Here is a 20,818-nt window from a genome sequence, read left to right as displayed (position 1 = left end):
CAGCGCCCGCCGCCCCCAGCGCCCGCCGGCCTCTCCCCCACCGCCCTGCCTTTAAGAGCCCGCGAGCCGGAGCCGAGCGCAGCAGCTAGGGCGGCGCAGCTAGTGGAGCGGGCTCTGCTCGGAGCTGTCCGGGGCGGCCGCCGCCAATCGTGCGCTCGGAGGAGGCAGCGGGCAGCGCCGGGTCCCCTTGTCCCAGCCGCCCCGGAGAGCTCCGTGCTGGGGCTGAGTTACACCACGTCCCCCAAGTGACCCCCCATCCCCTTTCCCGCAGCTTTAAGGGCTCGTTCCCCGTTGCCCTCGGGGGCTCTGTGCCCCGTGAGCCGGCATGCTGGCTCTCCTGGCTGGGCTGCTGTTCTCCCTCGCCTCCGGGGCCAGCTGGCGGGGAGTGAGGGGCCAGGAGAGCCCCCCGGGGAGCCGCTTCGTGTGCACCTCCCTGCCGCTGGACGCTGCCCCCTCGGGCTGCCCGCTGCCCCCGGTCCCCATGCAGGGGGGCGTCCTCCCTTCCGAGGAGGAGCTGAAAGCCACCGTGCTGCAGCTGCGGGAGACCATCCTGCAGCAGAAAGAGACCATCGGCAACCAGCGGGAGACCATCCGGGAGCTGACCGGCAAGCTGAGCCGCTGCGAGAGCTCCCCCGGCCCCGACGGCAAGCCCGGGACTGGAGGGTGGAGGAAAGAGTTGGGCAAAGGCAAAGACACCATGGGGGACCTGCCCCGGGATCCCACCCAGGTCATCGACCAGCTGAGCCGGACCATGCAGACGCTGAAGGACCGGCTGGAGAACCTGGAGGTAGGAGATGCTCAGGGACAGGCTGGATGGGGAGCTGTCCCTGGTGCTGCAGACAGGGCGGCTGCTGCTGTGTATGTATGTCTGTAGAGCACTTTTAATCCGAGATGCCATGTCCACGGCAGCGCCAGGCTGTGATGAATAGCCCTGGGGGGGACTGATGTCACCCACTGAAAATACACGGGTCTCTTTCAGGAGGGCAATTAACGAAGTTGCTCCCAGTCACAGACTGAAAGGAACAGGCATCGCTCGCCAGCAGCTACAGATGGTTCATCCAGCAGCGGGGGCCCGCCAAGAGCCTTTATTTTGTCAGCTTCTGGGTCAATCAGTGCTATAGTCTCCGACCCCTCTTCTCTAAGGATATGCCCTAGTGTAGTGAGAGCGAGGGCCCACGTTTCCTTTGAGGCATTGGAGGGGAGGTTTGAGAAGAGAACTGGATGTAGGTACTGTACTTTCTGAATAAATGGGTGCTTTACACAGGCAATCTGCAGTGCACACCCTTGTGCTGGGTGCATGTTAAGTTGTTAATGAATTCCTTTAGATGTATGTTTAAAGGGGAAAAAACAAGTGACCCAGCAGGAGAGGCTACAGAGAATTGATTTGTTTGTTGTTTTGGTTAATGGATAATAGAGTATCCTTCTTAATATGTCCCTGCCCTTAAAATGAATGGGAAGAGATTTGTGGATTTTATTTTCCTGCTGTTATGGGCTTAGTATCTGTTTTTTAATATTTCCAAATCTCTGCTAGGGCTGAGAACCTGCCTGCGCAGGGCTTGGAATGTGATGCTGACATGTCCGGCCAAAGCGGCCATACGACCTTGACATAGGGTGCTGAACAAAACAGCAAGGGCCTGGAGAAAGTTGTGAAGTGCGGGTCATAAAGACAACACGATGCTTTAGTGAGAGCTGGTCTAGAGTGAAAGCGAGTCATTCAAAGAACTGTACAAATACAAAGCCTGACCCAAAGCCCACTGAAATCACTGTAAAGGCTCTCATTGACTTCAGTAAGCTTTGGATTAGGCTCAGTTAGACAGCACTTGTGACAATGTTTGCTTGGATGGAAACTTTTTTTCCCAAGCAGTGTTGCTGGTTTTCTCCTCCCCCCCCCCGACCATGGCAGAACTCTAGGTATTTTCTCCCCGACCCCATTCTGATGTATGTGATTCCCAAGAGGATTTAAAATGTTTTATTAAAAGTTCATGTCTAGTCAATTGTTACTAGCTATTCTTTAACCAGAATGGCTGTTGAATCAGTTTTAATAATAGATCAGTAGTAGAGGTTTTAAACATTTTTCAAGGCACTTTCTCATAGATTAGTGTTTGGGCCTCGCCTGCTGCTGGAGATGAGGGTCTTCTGGAGTCACACTGTCTAACATGTATGAGACTGTCCCAGAATATGATCCATTTGGCTAGAAGTAGGCAGGAGGATTGATACGGTAATGGATACCTCCTTAAAAATTAGATCCCAAAACACAGTTCTGGGAAGTAACCCACCATCTTGGAAACTCTCCAATTCACGGAAAGCTTGGCTCTCTAGAGCAGTGCTTGTAGCCAAACTACTTGTATTGCTTGGAGGACGAGCAAATTGCTTCCAGTGATAGAAGCTTGGCACAGTGACTCGGCTGTCCTGGCAGCTAGAGAGCAGGTAATCTTTCAGAAAAGATGGACCTCAGGTAAATTTGAAAAGATTTGGTCTGACATTTTAGAAATCTTTGTTTCCATCCTAGCAGATGGAAACTGAGATCATTCTTCTCTCCTCTGCCCTATTCCTTTCTTTCTTTACCCTCCCTTTCCATTTCTTTGCTTTTGTTCTCTTTTGTTCTCCTGTTCTCTTTGGAAGAGAACATTCAATACAAAATACATAAAATTTTAAAAGGGCTGCTTCTCAAGGACAACTTTGAAAGCTTTTCCTGTTCAGTGTAACATTAAGTCTCTTATTATGCTGCTATTTATTGAAGAACCTCCTGATAGCATTATAATTTTGGTGGGGGGAAAAGGAAAGCTTTGGCAATAAAATGCCCATAGAAGATAAAACTTGGTTTTTAGCTGTAATTTAAGTAAATCAGTGTCATTTGGGATAAAGGCTATCCCACTTTGACAACTTAAACAAATAATTTTCATAATGGGTCACTTTCGGAGTTGATTTGATGAAATATCTGAACTCTTGTTGTTTAATAAATCATTCACTATTTACCAAATTAAAATACCCAAAATGTCTATTTTGACTTTTTTTAAAGTAATCAAAACATTTTCTTGGTTTAATTAACTCTGGTTTAGTGTCTGGTAATGTCATTTTTAATTAGTTGAATTGACTTTTTTTTTTAAATGTGCAACATGTAGCTATTTTAAATACATCAAACTTGGCTTCTGGAATTTATTTTATTGAACTTTCAGTGATAGGAAACAAGGGAAGCATTAAACAAATACATTGGTATTAAAGTAATGAGTCTGTTTCTTTTGTTAGCCTGATGAAAGGTTTGAACATGATGTTACTTTTTAGCATTTCTATTATACTTTCAGGAAAGCTTAGTGCTCTGGGTTTGAAAACTGCTTTCTTCCTTGGTCATGAGCAGACCCACATTTCACAATTTTTGCTTTTTCAGATATGGCATAAAATCTTTTCTTTTTCCTTGAAGCACCAACTTCGAGCCAATGTGTCCTATGCAGCCCTGCCTAATGAGCTTCGAGAGATGCTTCAAAGGAGGCTTGGAGATCTAGAGCGCCAGCTTTTAAGCAAAGTGGCTGAACTTGAGGATGAGAAATCCCTGCTTCATAATGAAACTTCAGCCCATCGGCAAAAGACAGAAACAGCCCTGAGTGCATTGCTAGAAAGAGTTTCTGAATTAGAAAAAGGTAATTTAGAAACAGAATTTAAAGCCTTCCCTGCATGTTGCTGTTTAGTTTTCCTCCTCTTCTGCTGCAGTACTAGAATTGTACCTCTTAAGAGACGGAGCATGTTCTTGTGCTGAGGGACTGGACTATGTATCTGGAGATCTGGGTTCAATTCCTGCCTCTGTCACATACTTATTGGACAAGTGACTTTGTCCATACAGTTTCTCATCTCTAAACTGGAAAAAATAATACTAGGGGTTTTCCTTTAAAGTTTGTTGGATGCTAAGATATCTCTAGATATGGGGGCCATGTAAATGGAGAAGGGTGTGGGGGGGAGAGGCAATTCTCCTCAAAAGTGCTCTTGACACTGTTAGCTCACATGACTTTCAGTGCAGATAAAATTAGCAAACACAAGTTGCCTATTGGCATAGGCTGGTGCAGCTAACTTCACCCTCTAGATCTGCAGCCACTAATTATGCCACTAGACCCTTTCCACTTTTTTTTGTTGAATACACCATTGAGACCAAAACCTTTGGTTTTCCTTAGTGGTAAATATTGCCTCTGAGATTCAGCAGACCTTGAAGCATGTGTCCTATCCCAAATGTGCAACCTTCAGGTTTTACAGTGGATTACATGTGCCACTGGGAGACACTCTTAATCCTAATCATTTAATCAGATATTTAGATTAATTATTACTGAGGAACTGCATGTGTGAGTAGAGTCCATTTATTTAACTTACAAATGCATGTGTCAATGAATTACAAAATGAAACCCTCTGCAAGGACAATATACCTACAGAGAGAAAAGCATAGCATTAGATTCTCCTTAAATGTCTATAAAAACAGCAGGTTTGGACAATGACTTGCTTGGCTGAATGGGCAGTCCACTTAAAAACAAATTGTAGTGGGTGTACTTTCAAAAACGTGCAAACATACACATCTCATGAATTTTAAACTACAGACTAATGGATCCATTTGTTTAGTGCTGGGCATGTTCTTTTCATTTAAAAAATGTGCAAAAAGAGATGTCTGGTCACTTAACATTTTCCCAATATCAAAGCTAAAGTCTTAGCTGCAGTGAAAATGTCTGAGATGCAATAAACTTGGAGCAATGAACCCTTCCAAATTAACAAGTTTCTCTAGAACCTTTTTGATGAAGACTATGCCTATAAAAGTGCCTTGAATTGCAAACTCACTGACACTTGTAATATTGGGCCAGAAATAGTGTGTCCCTGTAGGACACAGGTCTTCAGAGAGAGAAGTAAAAGAGTCCAATATCCAGTGCTTATAACTCTTTGGGGGACTAAAAACAGCTGAGAGGACTTTTTTAAAAAGCTGATCTCCAAAGATTTCTAAGGAGTTGAAGTGTTTGGGGCCAGGAATTGGGAGATGTGGGTTCTTATCCTGGCACTGTTGCTTTTCTCTGCAGTTTTGAGGCAACTCACTTAGCTTTTCCTGTGCCTTACTTTTCTCCTTCTGTAAAGTGCAGGATAATACTTGCTATGTTTAATTCTTGAGACTGTTGAGAAATTGAGTCCATTAATGTTTGTGAAGCCCTTTGGGATGCTGTAATGAAAGGAGCAGTACAAGTGCCAAGTATTAATTTTATTTCAAATGCTAATCCGTTTGTAATCTGCAATAGACTGTCAGCCATAGGCTCTCACTGGACCTTACATTTGTCCTGGCAAAAGACAATCTTTTGTAAAGGATAGTAGTAGACTGTTGAAGAGTTCTGACTGGCTCTTGATTTTGATATGGAGGAGTTAGAGATGACTATGGTCTCCAAGGACTTGTCTACCTGATGAGGTAATGAGCACTATGGGGGTGTGACTTCTAAAGCACACTAATCTGTGGCTCATTAATTGGTCCATATAGACCCTGCTGGTGCACACCAAAGGCTTCTTAGGGCATTTTAACCTAGTGCTATGTTAGACTGCAAGCCACTGTCTCTTACTATGTGTATGTAACCTAGCACCTACTATTACCGCTGCAAATGTCTGTTTCTTTGTTAGTTATAGTCAGGGCTGGTAGCACCACCTATATAAAAGGCTGCCTGACACTCCCCAGGATAAGACCCTGTTTAGTTGCTTTTGGCTTTGCCAAACAACTGTTTGGGGTTTGGAACTTTCCAGGTCAGCCTGAATGGCTTTGGCTGAAGTTCTTCCCCCCCCCCCCCCCCCAAAAAAAAATTCAAGAATTTCAAAGATCAAGGGTAGGGGAAAATGCACTGACTTGGCCATGTTGAATTCTAGCTCTAGTTCCCCATGCTTTGGCGAAAAGGCTTGAAATTTGTCAGGGGCATGGCCTTTGTGTCAAGGATGTGCCTTTTAATAGCCCCCTGAAAATCTGGTCCAGTTATACATCTTGGAAAAATCAGTTTGCACAAGTTTAGTGGAGAATTCTTTGATTTGTAGCAGTTACTTTTTTTTTTTTTTTTTAAGATACCATCCTCACTGAGCATGCTTGAGCCTTGGAGCACCTACTGACCAGACTGTGCATGCTCAATCCTCTGAGACAAACTGAGCATGCTCCCTCCAGCCCATAGCTACAGGGGTGAAGCTGGACTTTCCCTGTAATCATTGCTCCAAGCTGCTCTGGGCATGGCTGGGGCCAGGCACTGAAACCGAGAGCAGGGAGCCTGTCTCTCCTGTGCTCTTGGTGACCTTCCCACCTTTGCCTGGCTGCTAACAAGGGGAAGGTGGAGAAGGAAGCCATGTGATCTGCATGCAGAGGGGACAAAACCCGGACTAGGGGAAGGGAAAGGAGTTGATTAGGGCAAGGAGTCTGAGACTGGCTCTGGAAGGAGGGGAAAGAAACTAGGACTGGTTGGATAAGGAGAGTGGGACTGGAAGGGAGTGAGAAATGGTGTGGAGTGGGAGAACCAGAACCGGGGGTCGGGGGAACACAGACTGAGTCTGGCTGGACAAGGAGACTGGGACTGAGAACCGGTGTGTCAGGGAATTGGAAGGAACAAGGGAGGAGGGGAGGAGAAACAGATCTGAGTGTGTGTGTGTGTGTGTGCTGGCCTAGAGATTGGGGTAAGAAGCTGTGGAGGATTATGAATGGGGGAAGACTGAGATTGGATAAGGAACCTGGAGAGGGAGACTCGGCCTGGGAGACAGTGGAGGAGAGATCAAAAGAGGAGTTGGGAGAGGGGAACTAGGCTGGGCAAGGAGACTAGCACTACGTGTGGGGAGGGGAAGAGATTGGGAGTGTTTGTATGTGAGACTGAGACCTAAGACTGGCTGGACAAGGAGATTAGGGCTGAGATGAGAATCTTGAGTAATGGAGACTGGGAATGGTAGGCAAGGAGAATGAGCCACAGGTGGGGAAGAGTAGGACAGGGGAGGGGATCAAGCTTCTGGGGGAAAGGCACAGAAGCGTCTGGGCCTACTAGAGAACCCCCCACCCCTCCAGAGCCTGTAATGGAACCTTGCATCCTGAGTCTCGCCATTCCTCTGCTGGCAGCAAATATCTGTGAAGTGCACCAGCAAAGTGTCTCAACCCTCTCCAGTGCTGGTCCACATAGTGGATGGTTCCTACTATTGCTATCAGTTACTTTGTTAGCACAAGTGGCAGAGGTCTGTGGTGGATCTAAAAGTTCCCTGTCATTATGATGCCAAGTAGTAGCATTTCTGAGTTTTTTCCAGTTAGGTTTTTTTTTAAAAAAAGCAAGGAAATTACAAAAACCAATGTTGAAAGTCAAGCACACAAGTGAGGAAATACCAGAATTAAGATTGCACAGGCAACCCTAATTTGGCCCCCTTGTGCATAATGTGCTAGGATACAGTCTTTAATTACATGCTCACATATTATTATTTCCACATGATCCTTGCCTTGTTCAGTGCACAGACTAGACCTTCTCTGGGGATGAATCAGGGTTGTGTAGTGAAGGAGGCTGTTCCAGAAATTGGAAGGTGTGAGTAAATGAGGCAGAATAAAATAGGAAGAATAAAAGTCTCATGGATAAGGCAATTGTATATTGCCCTGGAGAACTGGATTTGATCTCTGCTTCCTACATATGTGATGCTGAGCAAGTCAAACCAAGCTTTTCACAGGGAGTCATGAATTGTTTTCCTCATTTTTCTGGGTGCCCAACTAGACCCTGAGGTCTAATTAGCAGAATTGCACTCACGGCTGTAATTGAAGGCAATGGGAGCTGGGCTCTTAAAGTGCTATATAATGCAAGTATTAGAGCTCATCAAAAACCTTTTTATACAAGTTTCCACTGGACAATGCCATTTAGTCAAAATCAAAATGTATTGTAGTAATATGTTGATTTTGATGAAACTTTCAACAGGAAAAAGTTGAAATAATTTTAATGTCAATTTGTTTTGTTCTATTACATTAATATCTACATTATGTTGTATAATATATAAATATATTAAAATTAATATAATAAAAGATGAAATAAACCAACATTTATCAAAGAAGTGTCTTGATGGTGCCAAATTTTGTGAATTTTCATTCTGCAGTAAGCTTCAAACTTTTCATTCCAGTTCAGAATTAATCTTTAAAAAATTCTTCCCACAGAATGGAACTAGTAGGCCTGATTGGAAACTATGTACTCTGAGATATCTGGATCTAAGTAATTTCAAATTGGTCTCCCAGACCTAGTGAATACTTTCCCCTTAATCTCTCCGCTTTTGGTCCTCATCTCTAAAATGGAGATAATGATACCACCTCATCTTGCAGGGGGTTTGTAAAGATAAATTAATGTTTGTGAAGCACTCAGATACTATAGTGATGAGTGCCATAGAAAAGGCCATGGGCGGGGGGAGGGAGAGGGAAATAAATTAGTTTTTAGAGCTGCCTTTTAATAACAGGGAGTAAATAAGGCCTAGGCCACACATTGGACAAAAAGGAGAATTCAAAATATTGAATAGCTGCTTATTGAACACTGTCCGTTCTGTGCACTGAATGAGGCAGGAATCCTATGGAAAACTAGTTTGCAGTCATATAATTAAAGACTGTATTATAACACAGACACACAAGTGGGGCAGATTGTGCAACCTTAATGTAGGTCTGTGGAACCTTAATGTACTTTGAACATAATTTGTGTGTAATTCCTTAAATCAGTCAAAGGTAGAAAATAACATGTCTTAACTATGAGTTCAGCTTTAGCTAAGAAGAGACTGTCAGCTTAAACACATGTAAAGCTTTTTCTCTTTCTGTAACCATAGGAAGCAGTGCATTTAAATCACCGGATGAATTCAAGGTCAGTCTTCCTCTTCGCACAAATTATTTATATGGGAAGATCAAGAAGACTCTGCCAGAGTTGTATGCCTTCACTGTGTGCTTGTGGCTGAAGTCGAGTGCTTCTCCTGGAATTGGAACACCATTCTCCTATGCTGTCCCTGGGCAGGCTAACGAAATTGTTCTGATAGAGTGGGGCAATAATCCAATCGAATTGCTAATTAATGACAAGGTGAGAACTAACTACTTTTCTTTCTAGAATATACAGCTCAGGTAAAAGGATGTTTTAAGGCCTGATCCTGCACTATAAAAATCTCCGGTAACTTTTCCATTGACTTCAATGGCAGCAAGATAAGGGCACTAATGTTTAAAATAAAAAATGCACATACTTTTTATTGAATGGCTTTGAATAAAATTAGGTGATGCTTTTGTTCATGAGAATAGGTAATGTGGTATAGCTGGATATGCTTCACCTATGCTTGTACGTTACAATTACAAACTTTTAGATATCCTGGGTCTGAGTCTCCTCTCATTCACACCAGTTTAAATCAGGAGTAACCTCTTTGAAGTTAAACCAGTTTAGAGCCGGTATAAAAGAGATCATAGTCAAACCAATGATGTTCTTTTAAAATTAATAGGAATTTAATATATCAGAATGAATCTGACATATGCCTTAGTCTTTGCTCTCAGGTTAATTTTATGCCAAGACATTATTATTAATATTCTAATTACTAGGTCTTCAATTTATGTCAAACTCTTCCAACTGTTACCTTTGTCTATAAGAAGTTTAATTATCAGGGACCTCTTCTAAGAAGTGTCAAATACACACTAACGGTGCTCAGCACACTGCAGAATCAGGCCTGAGAAGAAAAATACTAAAACCCAACTTTTCAAAATTGTTTAAGTACCCTGAACATGTCCCCACAACCCCCAGTTTGGGCTAGATGTCAAAAGAAATTGATTTAGAACTTGTACACCTCAAATTAAGCCATTCTACTACTTACCTGAGCAAAAACTAGATTGTTGAACAGTGGCTGAAGTGAAGTTTATCAAAACTTGGCGTCAGACACTGTTCTTCGTGTGGAGTTTTTAAAGTCTGACACCTAATCCCTGGGAGTGTAGGGATAGGGTTGCTAAGATACCTACAGTACAACTCAGATGGTTCATGGTCATGCAGTGGGTTAAGAAATACTTATTAAAAATACCTTTTTAAATTTTGGCTTGTGTATGTGGGGCGGGGGGGAAGGGAGGTTAGAGCTTGCTTATCTCTAATAGTAAAATGTTCTCCCCATTTGTAGGCTTGTTAGCCTACACTGTTAACTGCTTGTGTAAGGCTAAAAATATTCTTCTGCCCTAAGGGTTGATCCAAAGTCACTGAAGCCAGTGAGTCTTTCTATTGACTTCAGTGTTGGCTTATGCTGATAAAGGGGCCTAATCCTGTGCCCTTTGAAGCCCATAGTAAAGTTCCCATAGACAGCTGGAGTAAGAGGGGCTCAAGATTTTTCTCAGCAAATAGAGTGCAGCAGTATTTTCTACAAATGCCACAGGCAAGCCCCAGGATTGAAGACAGACAATCCTAGCATGAAAACTGAATGGAAGGTTAGGGCTAAGCATTAAGGGATTTAAACAACAACAAAGAAATGCTATGGACTAACGCGCAGCATCAGCAGAAATGGTGGTAACCTAAGCTCTCGTACCTGTGGTATTTAGCCATAGCTGGAGCAGAAAACATGTCCTTCTTGCTGAATTTCCAGGGCATGGAATGTACCTCCACCCCTCCTTTTATTGAGAGGATTGTCTTATTAGCCATTTGCAGCATAGCTGCAAATGTAAAATTACTTGTGTTAAATTTTCAATGGGAATGTTTGTCCTGTATCAGTCTATGAAGACCCTGGAATAGTAATGAAGCCTTGGTCTTTGAATAATGGCCATGGGCTGGCACTGCCAGACTCAGGTCTCCGGCATTCATTATTGTTCTCTACATGTAGGTTGCCCAGCTTCCTCTGTTTATTAGTGATGGAAAGTGGCATCATATCTGCGTCACATGGACAACTCGAGATGGAATGTGGGAGGCTTTTCAGGATGGAGAGAAACTTGGCACTGGGGAAAACTTAGCCCCTTGGCACCCAATTAAACCTGGAGGGGTCCTGATTTTGGGTCAGGAGCAGGTGAGTTGAAGAGAAATTTTTCTAGTAAAAACAACCAAATCGCTCACCCTTCTCTAAAAGCAGAAATAAAAGAAAAACCTACCGTTCACAAATAAAGTGAATTTGGAATTTGCTATTGTGCAGTTATAAAATACCATTCCCCTTTCTCCATGTGTAGCATCTGAGATGCGTGGTTAAGCAACAGATGTTTGAAATCAGTACCTATTACCATGCTGTATTTCTCTTCATTAATATATAATGAAATATTTCCTATTGCAAGTCTTAACTTAATGCTAAAATATGAAGCATTGGCTCTGTTACTTTTACCAGTGATCTGACTAATGCCCTGAATATGAATCCTTTAAAACCGATTGCTGGTAGCTATATGGATGCTAGATACTCTATGGAAATAGGCTGATTTTGACCAGTTATGATGCATCTGAACATAGTGATGGGCAACTGCCTGCAATGGTAGTTACTGTGCCTCCAATCTTAGGGCCAGGCACAATTTGGCCCTCCTTAGGGGGAGAGTGCAGGGAGCCCCTTCCTTCTCTTTCCACCCCCTTCTTCATAGCTAGAATATTGGCACTGTTCCTCTATGAATGCATAGAGGAATCCAACTATTATGGCAGCTGAGCACTAAGCCCCAACGGGGCATAATGGAGAGGCTTGTGGCTGTGTCCAGGGTCCCTTCCTGCCCCACCCCAGAGGCAAACCCACTGGAGGCTGAAGCAGATGCTATGCCTTTGTAAAGAGGCAGAATAGGCCACTTTTCTCTAATACTGACAGCTCTCCAATCATGCTTTGTTGACCAGTTACATAAGTCATCCAATCACTAACTATACCAGGGATCTCAAACTCAAATCATCACAAGGGCTACATGAGGGCTAGTACATTGGCCCGAGAGCCACATCATTGACACCTTTTCATATAAAGGTACAAAAGCCTCCCTCCCCCCGCACTACACCCCTTCCATGAGGCCCCACCCCTGCCCTGCCTCTTCCAACCCCTTCCCCAAATCCCCACCTCCTCCCCTGAGCGTGCGGCTCCCTGCTTCTCCTCCCCCTCCCTCCTGGAAAGCGCTAAGCGCTGCCAAACAACTGTTTGGCGGTGGAAAGCGCCTGGAGGTAGGCAGAGGAGCAGAGACACGGCATGCTGGGGGGGAGGGAAGGTAACAGGTGAGGGGAGCTTGGCAGCAACAGGAAATAACTCCGCAGGCCACATGTTTGAGACCCCTGAGCTATACAGTGACTTATGTAACTAACCAACATACTGAAAATTGTGATACACCTCTACCCCGATATAACGCTGTCCTCGGGAGCCAAAAAATCTTACTGCGTTATAGGTGAAACCGCGTTATATTGAACTTGCTTTGATCCACCAGAGTGTGCAGCCCCGCTCCCCACTGCTTTACCGCATTATATCTGAATTTGTGTTCTATCTGGTCGCGTTATATCAGGGTAGAGGTGTATTTGAATATTGGCAATGGCTTTTACTAACTTTTTTTGTAAAACAGAAGGTATCTTGCTATGAAATTTGCAAATATTACCTAAGGAATAAATTGACCGATTTTTGTGATCTGCTTATGAATTGAAAGGGAAGTGAGATTCAATAACCTTATTGGCTGTAACCGAATTGCTCCTTGACCATGTCAGGTTCGCTGCATAGTAGAGGCTCAAGTTCAGCATTATAGCACTAGCAGAGCCCTTCTGTGAAGCTTTCCTTCTGCCTAATCATACTAGTACAGATTGGAGCCAAGTATATCGTCTTGCTGTATAATCATGCTAACTCAGTATAGCTCTTTACCTCTTGCTAGTGGCTGGACCACTTAAGGAGTGAGACTGCTATTGCCGCCACCATGATGGTGTTAGCGTCTATTGCCGGTGTTAAAAGACTATGTGGTTTGTGTTTGAAACCCAGAGGTCCTGGTTCAATCCCTGCAGATAACTGGTCCAGGGGCATGTTATATTTACTACTATAATTGCCTAAGAACTCAAAGCACCCTTTCCACATGCACAGTTATCACTGAAGTGAACAAAATCTAATCTGGGCAAGGATTGCCCAATCAGTCCCCAAATCAGCTCTTTTTTTAAGGCCAGCATGTGCATGCCTTGCTCCAACAAGTGAGCATGAGTAGCTCTTCTGATTTACAATGTGGCCCTTTTGCTATAGGAAATGGCATCCACACTCTGTGATACAGCACACCAGTTCTTTGAGACATGAACTTCTAAATGTTTGAAAGAGCAATATTTTGTGAAAAATAAAACAAAGCCCCCTTCAAAATCTTGGTGACTAGCATTTTGCATTTGCATTTCACCTATTGTGGGTTGTGTGGGTGGCTTTTTTAATTTTAAAGAAGCACATGGAAAAACCTATTCAATTAATTTTTTGTTTTAATATGCATAAAGGACACAGTTGGAGGAAGATTTGATGCAACTCAAGCCTTTGTTGGGGAGATGAGCCAGTTCAATATATGGGACAGGGTCTTAAAAGCAGAAGATATCATGAATATTGCTAACTGCTCTACGAACATGCCTGGAAACATCATACCCTGGGTTGATAACAATGTTGATATATTCGGAGGTGCAACTAAATGGCCCGTGGAGACATGTGAAGAGCGTTTGCTAGATTTATAGCTACACTCATTTTTTTCTATTTAAGTGCCCCATTTTATTAGGACAATTTCTTGTAAGGTCTATCACACTTATTTCCCCATCAAATGAATTGGGAAAATCCTGAGTAAACTGCTTGGGTACAAATAAAGCTGGTAGTTCTGGGCATGACTCCTGAAGATGAAAGAGGCGCCTGTTGGCTCAAATAGCAGTTGTCATCGTAAGGCGGATCCAAAGATACCTAGTGAGTTTAATAGATTTTGGATCTGGTTCTTGCTTGGTACACTAATTCTTCAGCAAATGTTCCCTATCTCGAGTGGCAGAATTGCTCCTCTCTGATAACATGTGATGCAAACAAAGCACAAAGCTTTTTAAGAGGCAAAACATACACCTTGGTATTGAATTCCCCCCCCCCCCACACACACACCTGTATTCAACACATTTCTTTTACAACTTTTTTAAAGAAATGAGGTAATCCTTATACTACCTTTACCACATCTTAACGCAACACACCTGAGACCTGCAGATAGTAGCAGAGGCGCCACTACCCACATTACAGAAGGTAACTGTTTTACAATTTAGACAAGTTAGAATTCTTGTCTTGTGGTCTGTCATGATCTAGACACTCAGCTTCCTTCCCCAGACCTGAAGAAGAGCTCTGCATAACTCACAGGTTTGTACCTTCTACCAACAGAAGTTGGTCCAATAAAAGATGACCCCCCCCCCCATCTTGTTGCCTCTTTTAGGTCATGAGAGAGACTAAAATATGATGCAAATGCTATTCTACTCCAAATTCAGAGACAGGGCTAGATACTCAGCTGACTTACATCAGCTTGGCTCCATTGATTTCATGGAGCCACATCAATTTATACCAGCTGAGGTTCTGGCCCCCAGTCTGTGTGTGTTCCCTCTGCTTCTCCCCACTCCCATGGGTAAGGTGATGGTTGAACAACTGTACTCATATTCCATGTAGGTCGATGAGTGTGCTGCATTTTTCTCTCTGAATTCTATCACTCTAGTCTGTTTTTTTTTTTCTAGATACATATAAAATGTTTCTAAGTGAATTACAGTTTTGTTTTGCTCTGAAAGGCCTTTTTTATAAGCAAGTGCCAAAGTTCAGTTTCCATTTGCTGAGAATCACTATATATATTTTTCCAACAAGTCTCTATTGCAGACACTTCCTGTGTTATGATGGTTCTATGTGGTATGACTAATGTGCTGGCTTTCAATTCTTGTTAATTGTCATGACTTCTGTAAGCATTGAGCTGACTTTATAAAGTATATTTTATTATGCTTTTTATTCTTTCTCAATACTCTGGAGACAGAGTTGTATTTTCTTGGTATTGGTGACTCTTTGGTTTGTGGCTTGCAGATAGCATATGTACTGTACCAGAAAAAGAGAGGTAATACTCTTATTGATTTAAAGAAAAGTGATTTTTAAAAGAGGAAATTTATAAAGTTAAATATCATACTTTATTTTTCATGTTTTGAATTGTAAGAATCTCTATAGTGACAGTTCCATTTGTTGGATAAAGTTACATGATCCTACTAATATGTAGTTTGTTCTTAAAGGAAAAATTCTTATAATTTTTAATTAAAAAATGCACTGTAAAATCAGTTTTCTTTATTTCCTTTATATTCTTGCGAAGTACCATCTGACACTTCACAGTGTTATGATTTTATTCATATTTTTTAGACATATAAACTGTGCCTCTAAAAAAAGTTGGTCTTCTCAAATTATATTTCTATTTATATACTTCCTTTATTCCAGAATGACATACAAACTACAGCCCCCATCCTGCACTGACTGAAGTGTGTACTTACACTACACACCCAGGTGGCTCCAGTCACTAAGTAATGGCATGTAAAGTCTCTTGTAAAAAGGCATTTTCTTTCACCACTGTGGCAGGCGGAGCCAGACCTAAGTATCAGTGCTGGCATTCGCTTTCTCCTACCTTCTCCATGTTCCCATCCATGGCTGGGAGGTCTTGTCTAGGCTGGGGGAGGGAGGAGTGTCATTTCCTCCCTCCCTCCCTCCCCTGCACTTACAAGGGCATAAATTATCATGTAAATTGCATTGTATTGAGCACTAGTCCCAACCCTTCTGTGGTTATACCAGCCCACACTGCAGCAAGAGTTCAGAGGGGAAAGCAATGGACGTACCGGAGGGCAGGTAGGCCAAGATCCAGCAGAAATGATTTCCTCCCTGGAGAGGAACAATGAGAGCTAGGGGAGCACATGGCCATAGATACTCTCAGGGTAAGGGTAGTAGGTGGCAAACGAGGAGTGAAGAGTGTGCTGCACAGTGTGCTGAGGACAATGGGCTAATCCGCTTACTCCTAGACAAAGTTTTTTATGTCCAGTCAGGCCTCTCACTTTTAAAGTCTCAGCAGAAGGACCCCTACAGAGTGAACTAATCAGGAGCATATTTTACCTACCTCAGAAGGAAGGGTTCAGCATGTTATCCTGTAGCACCCAGGACTGTACAGTCTTCAATATAAGCCTTAAAACAACAGGTGCCCTGCCTGATATTTCAACCCCCTCTGTCTCCATGTATATTCTAAAGAATCCAAGTATATAACATATGCAGCAAATTATTTTGAAATCTATAGCTAGCAGTTACATGGATCAGAACTGAGTGAAATGATTTGGTGCCCATGCACAAATTGTTCATCAAATTGTTAGACATAAACTGCAATGAAGACCACAGGGTCTGGCAGCAAGAGATTAAGGCCCCAATCCTGGGCCCTGTGTAGGATACTTGCATTGGGCTGGCAGCACAAAGTAGATTTAAAGCTGGAGGATCCAGACATTGGCACACTCCTCTATACAGGAGAAGCCTCAGCTGGTGTAGAGCTGCTGTTGCAGCTCTGACACACCTTGAGCAGGATTCTGGCTGAGGTATCTCTACGTCCCAATTTTTCTCAGCTGCCGGAACAGCATTAGGGGTCTGGGAGTTGCCTGGTGTAAGTTAGAGCAACCCTGAACAAAACAGGATTGCCTGACTCTGGAGTGTGGTCAAGATTTAAAAAATTCCAACTGCGGTTATCAAACAAAAGATAGCAGGACATTGAGTGGAGGGGCTCACATTCTTCCTTCATCTTATTGGGATGATAAACAACTGGATCCATCACTCAGGCTATCTGTCTCTATCCCTCTCTTTCTCCTTCCTTTCCTAATCAAACTGGTAGTTACTTCAGGTCTACTCGACTCTGAGACCCAGCCTCTCTCCAAGAAGAGGCTTTCAGGAGTGATGGGTGGAACTCTGATTCAGATACTCCCCCCATATAACTGGGCCTCTGCCCTAAAGAGCAGGGCTAACGATTCACAGCTAGAGCCTTTGAATCCTTTCCGTATATGAGGTAAGCAAAAGCCTGTGAGTTTCAGTTGGTCCTGTGGGTCCTTATTCAGAAAGGTGCTTTAGCACATGCCTAACTTTAAGCATGGGAGTAATCACATTAACTTCAGTGGGACTAGTCATGTGCTTAAAGTTCAGCACATGCTTAAGTAACTTGCTAAACTGGGGCCTAAATCAGGATATAACATAATTGTGCAATCTACTCCACTAAGTCTCCCAGCTCCACCATCCCAAAGCACGTGGAGCCCTACTTTATGGGGAGGACTTCCTGGAGCGTGGGGACAGTGTGGGGAGATAACCGGCTCTTCTCAGCTCTCTCTGCCTTTTCCATACTTATGGTTTGATTTTCAGCTGCGTCCTACTCACAGCTCCTGACTTCAGTGGGAGCTGGTGGGGATAAATAGCTCTGAAAATCAGGCCCTTACTTGTTGACTGTTTTTTGCACAAGTTCCATCTCAGCTGTGCAGTGGAGCGAATGGACAGATTCTAAAACTACAAAGAAGGGGATGGATCGCATCTCCAGTGCAGAAATCAAAGAACAAAGTGTTAGCATTTTAAAGGAGATGGCTCAATACTCAGGTAAGGGTGCATTCAGGGCCAGGATAAATTGACTGCAATGGAATTATAGCAGAGATGGATATGTCTCTGTTTGCCTAAGATAAACAACTGGTATTCCACTGTGTTTTGACTGATTACATAACTAAAATGGTGTTATTTTATATAACGGTTCTTTTCAGCAAAGGCATGACACTGAACAGCATATTATCCACTGAGAGTGGTTTTACATTGTTTGATATATTTTCCTCCAAATTGATGCAATACTACATTGTTTTATTAAAAGGAAGAAAGTATATTTATTGCATTTTTAACATTTTTCTTGCATCTAAAAGTAATGGATATTAATCTGCAGCTCCAGATTCCTGGGAGTCACACATTTTATGTGCATATATAAGCAGATGGCAAAACAGAAGTAAATATTACCATATTCCGGCATCTATATTGTTTATGGAGTGTGAAAGTGACATGACAAACTTCATTTCTCAAAAAGCTTTGAATACATGGAAGTAATGACTTACGGGGAGCTGAGTGACAGCTACCGCACTTGGAACATGCAATAATGCAGATTTCTATAAAATCTGTTCCACTTTAAAACACACAAAGCTATAACTTGCTGTGAGCAAAGAAATGAAAGTACTCGTGAGCCAGCCTCTCTCCCTCATATGGCCCCTTTGGGGCTGTAAACGGGCTAGGTATCTCCAGTTGAAGATCTCCTTGAGTTGGAACAGTCCTCAGTTGGTTCCTACACCATGTCCATCTCAGCCATGGTGGAAGGTGCACACTGGAGACATGGGTGTGGGGCAGGAATGGTGGGCCAGTAAGAGTATGCTACTGGGCTCCATTGATCCCCGCCTGGCAAATGACCCCTTTGGTAACATCGCTCACTGGTATGCGCTAGAGCAGCCTTGAGGCTGCTCTAGGGTATGCCAGGACTGCAGCCAGTGTAGAACCAACCCTTGGATCAGGGACCATCTTGTTTGTGGCTCTTCCCACTTGGTTTGTCTAGTGGATATTGGGCACAGCAGAGAATCTAGCCCTCAGTGTGTATGTCTAATCGATGTCACTTAATGCTGTGTGGGTTTTTGGCTAGTGTGCACGGCATCAGTAAGCACAATCATGTAGGTCAGTTTTTATTTTTTATATATAAGGGAATTCACTGTAAATTCACTGTCTAGCCAGAAAAGGTTTTTCTGTTCAAAAGATGCAGCCAAATATTGTTACATAGGCAGGGTACTCTTCAAAGGCCCATGTCTGCACAGGTCTTATTGTGAAAGACAGACATGCTTTCCCACTTAAATTACTGTATGCTCTGAATTTTTCTGTCTGGTAATCCATGCACAGCTTGAGCTCACTGCATGCAGCATTAGAGTAGGTGTGGGAGACAAGTAACTTGATACAAAGATGATTAATTTCTGTAATAAATATTGGATTCTATTCATTTTAGCGAAAGCTTCAAAATTGCTGACTTCCCTAACTTTTGATTAAAAAAAACTAGAACGAAATAAAATTAACATGGCACATATTAAATGGATTAAAAACTGGCTAACTGATAGGTCTCAAGTGAAATTGTAAATGAAGAATCAGCATTGAGTGGGTCTGTTTTCAGTGGAGTCCTACAGGAATCAGTTCTTGGCCCTATGCTATTTAATCTTTTTATCAGTTACCTGGAAAAAACATAAAATCATCACTGAAAAAGTTTGCAGATGTCCCAAAAATTGGGTGAGTGGTAAATAATGAAGAGGACAAGTCACTGCTTCAGAGCGATCTGGATCACTCAGTAAACTGGGCACAAGCAAACACTTTGCATTTTAATATGGCTAAATGTAAACGTATACATCTAGGTACAAAGAATGTAGGCCCTACTTACAGGATGGAGGACTCGATCCTGGAAAGCAGTGATTATGAAAAAGATTTGGGGTTCATAGTGGATAATCAGCTGAACATAAGACCAAAAGACCAAATGCGATCCTAGAATGCATAAACAGGGAAATCTTGAATAGGAGTGGAAAAGTTATTTTACCTCTATTTTTGTATTGATAAATTGCATAGTCCATTACTCAACCACTTTGGTTTGTTATGACATGTATTCAAGAGACCAAATAACCAATATTAGTCAGGTGTATTGCTATATGCCAATAATAATATAGTACAGGAATATGACACCAGTCTCTGTGAAGCCTTCTTGTGCAGTGGTGTTTACATTCACCTTACACACCAGGTGTGCTCCCAGAGTTACATCCCTAAAGCCCTCTTTTTATGCCCAACCTGTTTACAATTCCAGTGTAAGGTGGAAAACCTCACATGCCACAGAGCTTAAGACACAGCTCAGTTTTTTCCTATTCAAAATCAGACACTACTAGGGACAGAAAAGTGGCTGTTCCCAAATCATTCCAGAAGGTTGGAAGCAGAAGGCCCGGTGCAGCCATATCAGTGCCTAGAGTCCTGAAGGAGGCTTGGGTGAATTCATGTGAGTATCAGGTCTTCATTTGATGCTATGTATAATGTCTTCTATCCAGAGAAGCAGGTAATGAAGTTTCTGGTTAACAAAGTGGAGCAGGGCTGGACTCACTTCAAAAGCACACTCTCACTAGCAGGCAGGACACTGGGGGGCTTGAGGAGTTTATTTTTGGCTTTTGTTTTAAGCAAGGAGTCAGGTTCTTTATGGCCAGTTATAGGCGGTTGGGAAAAACAGACCATACAATCATCCTTTTTTCCATTAAAGAAGCTCTTAGTTACAGTTTAGAGAGTGCACATAGTCCTAAGAGATCAAATTATTTATGGTAGTGCGTTAATTGGGGTTTCTCAAGGGTCATCAGGTCTTGGAATTGGTTCCAGCTTCAGGGGTAATTATGATAGGTAAATACTTGCGGCACAAAGATATAATCTAGATGAAAAAGTCACCCATGTACTGGTACATCCAGGATTGGTTTTGGCTGGGTACGGTATCCTTGTCACACCTAGGAAAATAGCTATTCATGGGGTGGTGAAAGGAGCAATCAGAACTTGCCAGCGGAATTGAGAATGGGCAGATCAAACAACCTTTTCTTGGTCATTGTCCATCAAAGCAATTCTGGAGGAGTTCTAAGATCAGATTTCACTACCAGTTACACTGGGGTAAATCTGAATTATCTCCAGTGACACCAAGCCTTTACCATCATTCCCATTTTCTCACTCACCCATGACTTCTGATTTATACCACCACTGCACTTGGCCCAGTGGGCATAACTTATAGTGCACACAGGCCTGACTTAAATATGCCGAGTACATCTTAAATGCAGTGTTCAAATATTTCATTTCAGTCTCTTAGAAACAAAGCAGGCCTGATTCCCCTCTC

At 42.9% G+C, this 20,818-nt stretch overlaps 1 protein-coding gene across 1 annotated transcript; it reads left to right on the top strand.

The window, feature by feature from the left end:
- Nucleotides 1–86: 86 nt before the first annotated feature.
- Nucleotides 87–13,985, top strand: NPTX2 (neuronal pentraxin 2). The gene is made up of 5 exons (XM_034784865.1): nt 87–787; nt 3,419–3,635; nt 8,797–9,041; nt 10,798–10,977; nt 13,365–13,985. Exons 1-5 carry the CDS (start codon nt 326–328, stop codon nt 13,590–13,592), a joined length of 1,332 nt encoding a protein of 443 aa, XP_034640756.1. The 5' UTR covers nt 87–325; the 3' UTR covers nt 13,593–13,985.
- Nucleotides 13,986–20,818: the final 6,833 nt, after the last annotated feature.

This window comes from Trachemys scripta, chromosome 10, assembly GCF_013100865.1.
Source record: "Trachemys scripta elegans isolate TJP31775 chromosome 10, CAS_Tse_1.0, whole genome shotgun sequence".
Lineage (NCBI taxonomy): Eukaryota > Metazoa > Chordata > Testudines > Emydidae > Trachemys > Trachemys scripta.
The sequence above is the reverse complement of the archived record's forward strand: the minus strand, read 5'-3'. Positions and strand labels throughout refer to the sequence as shown.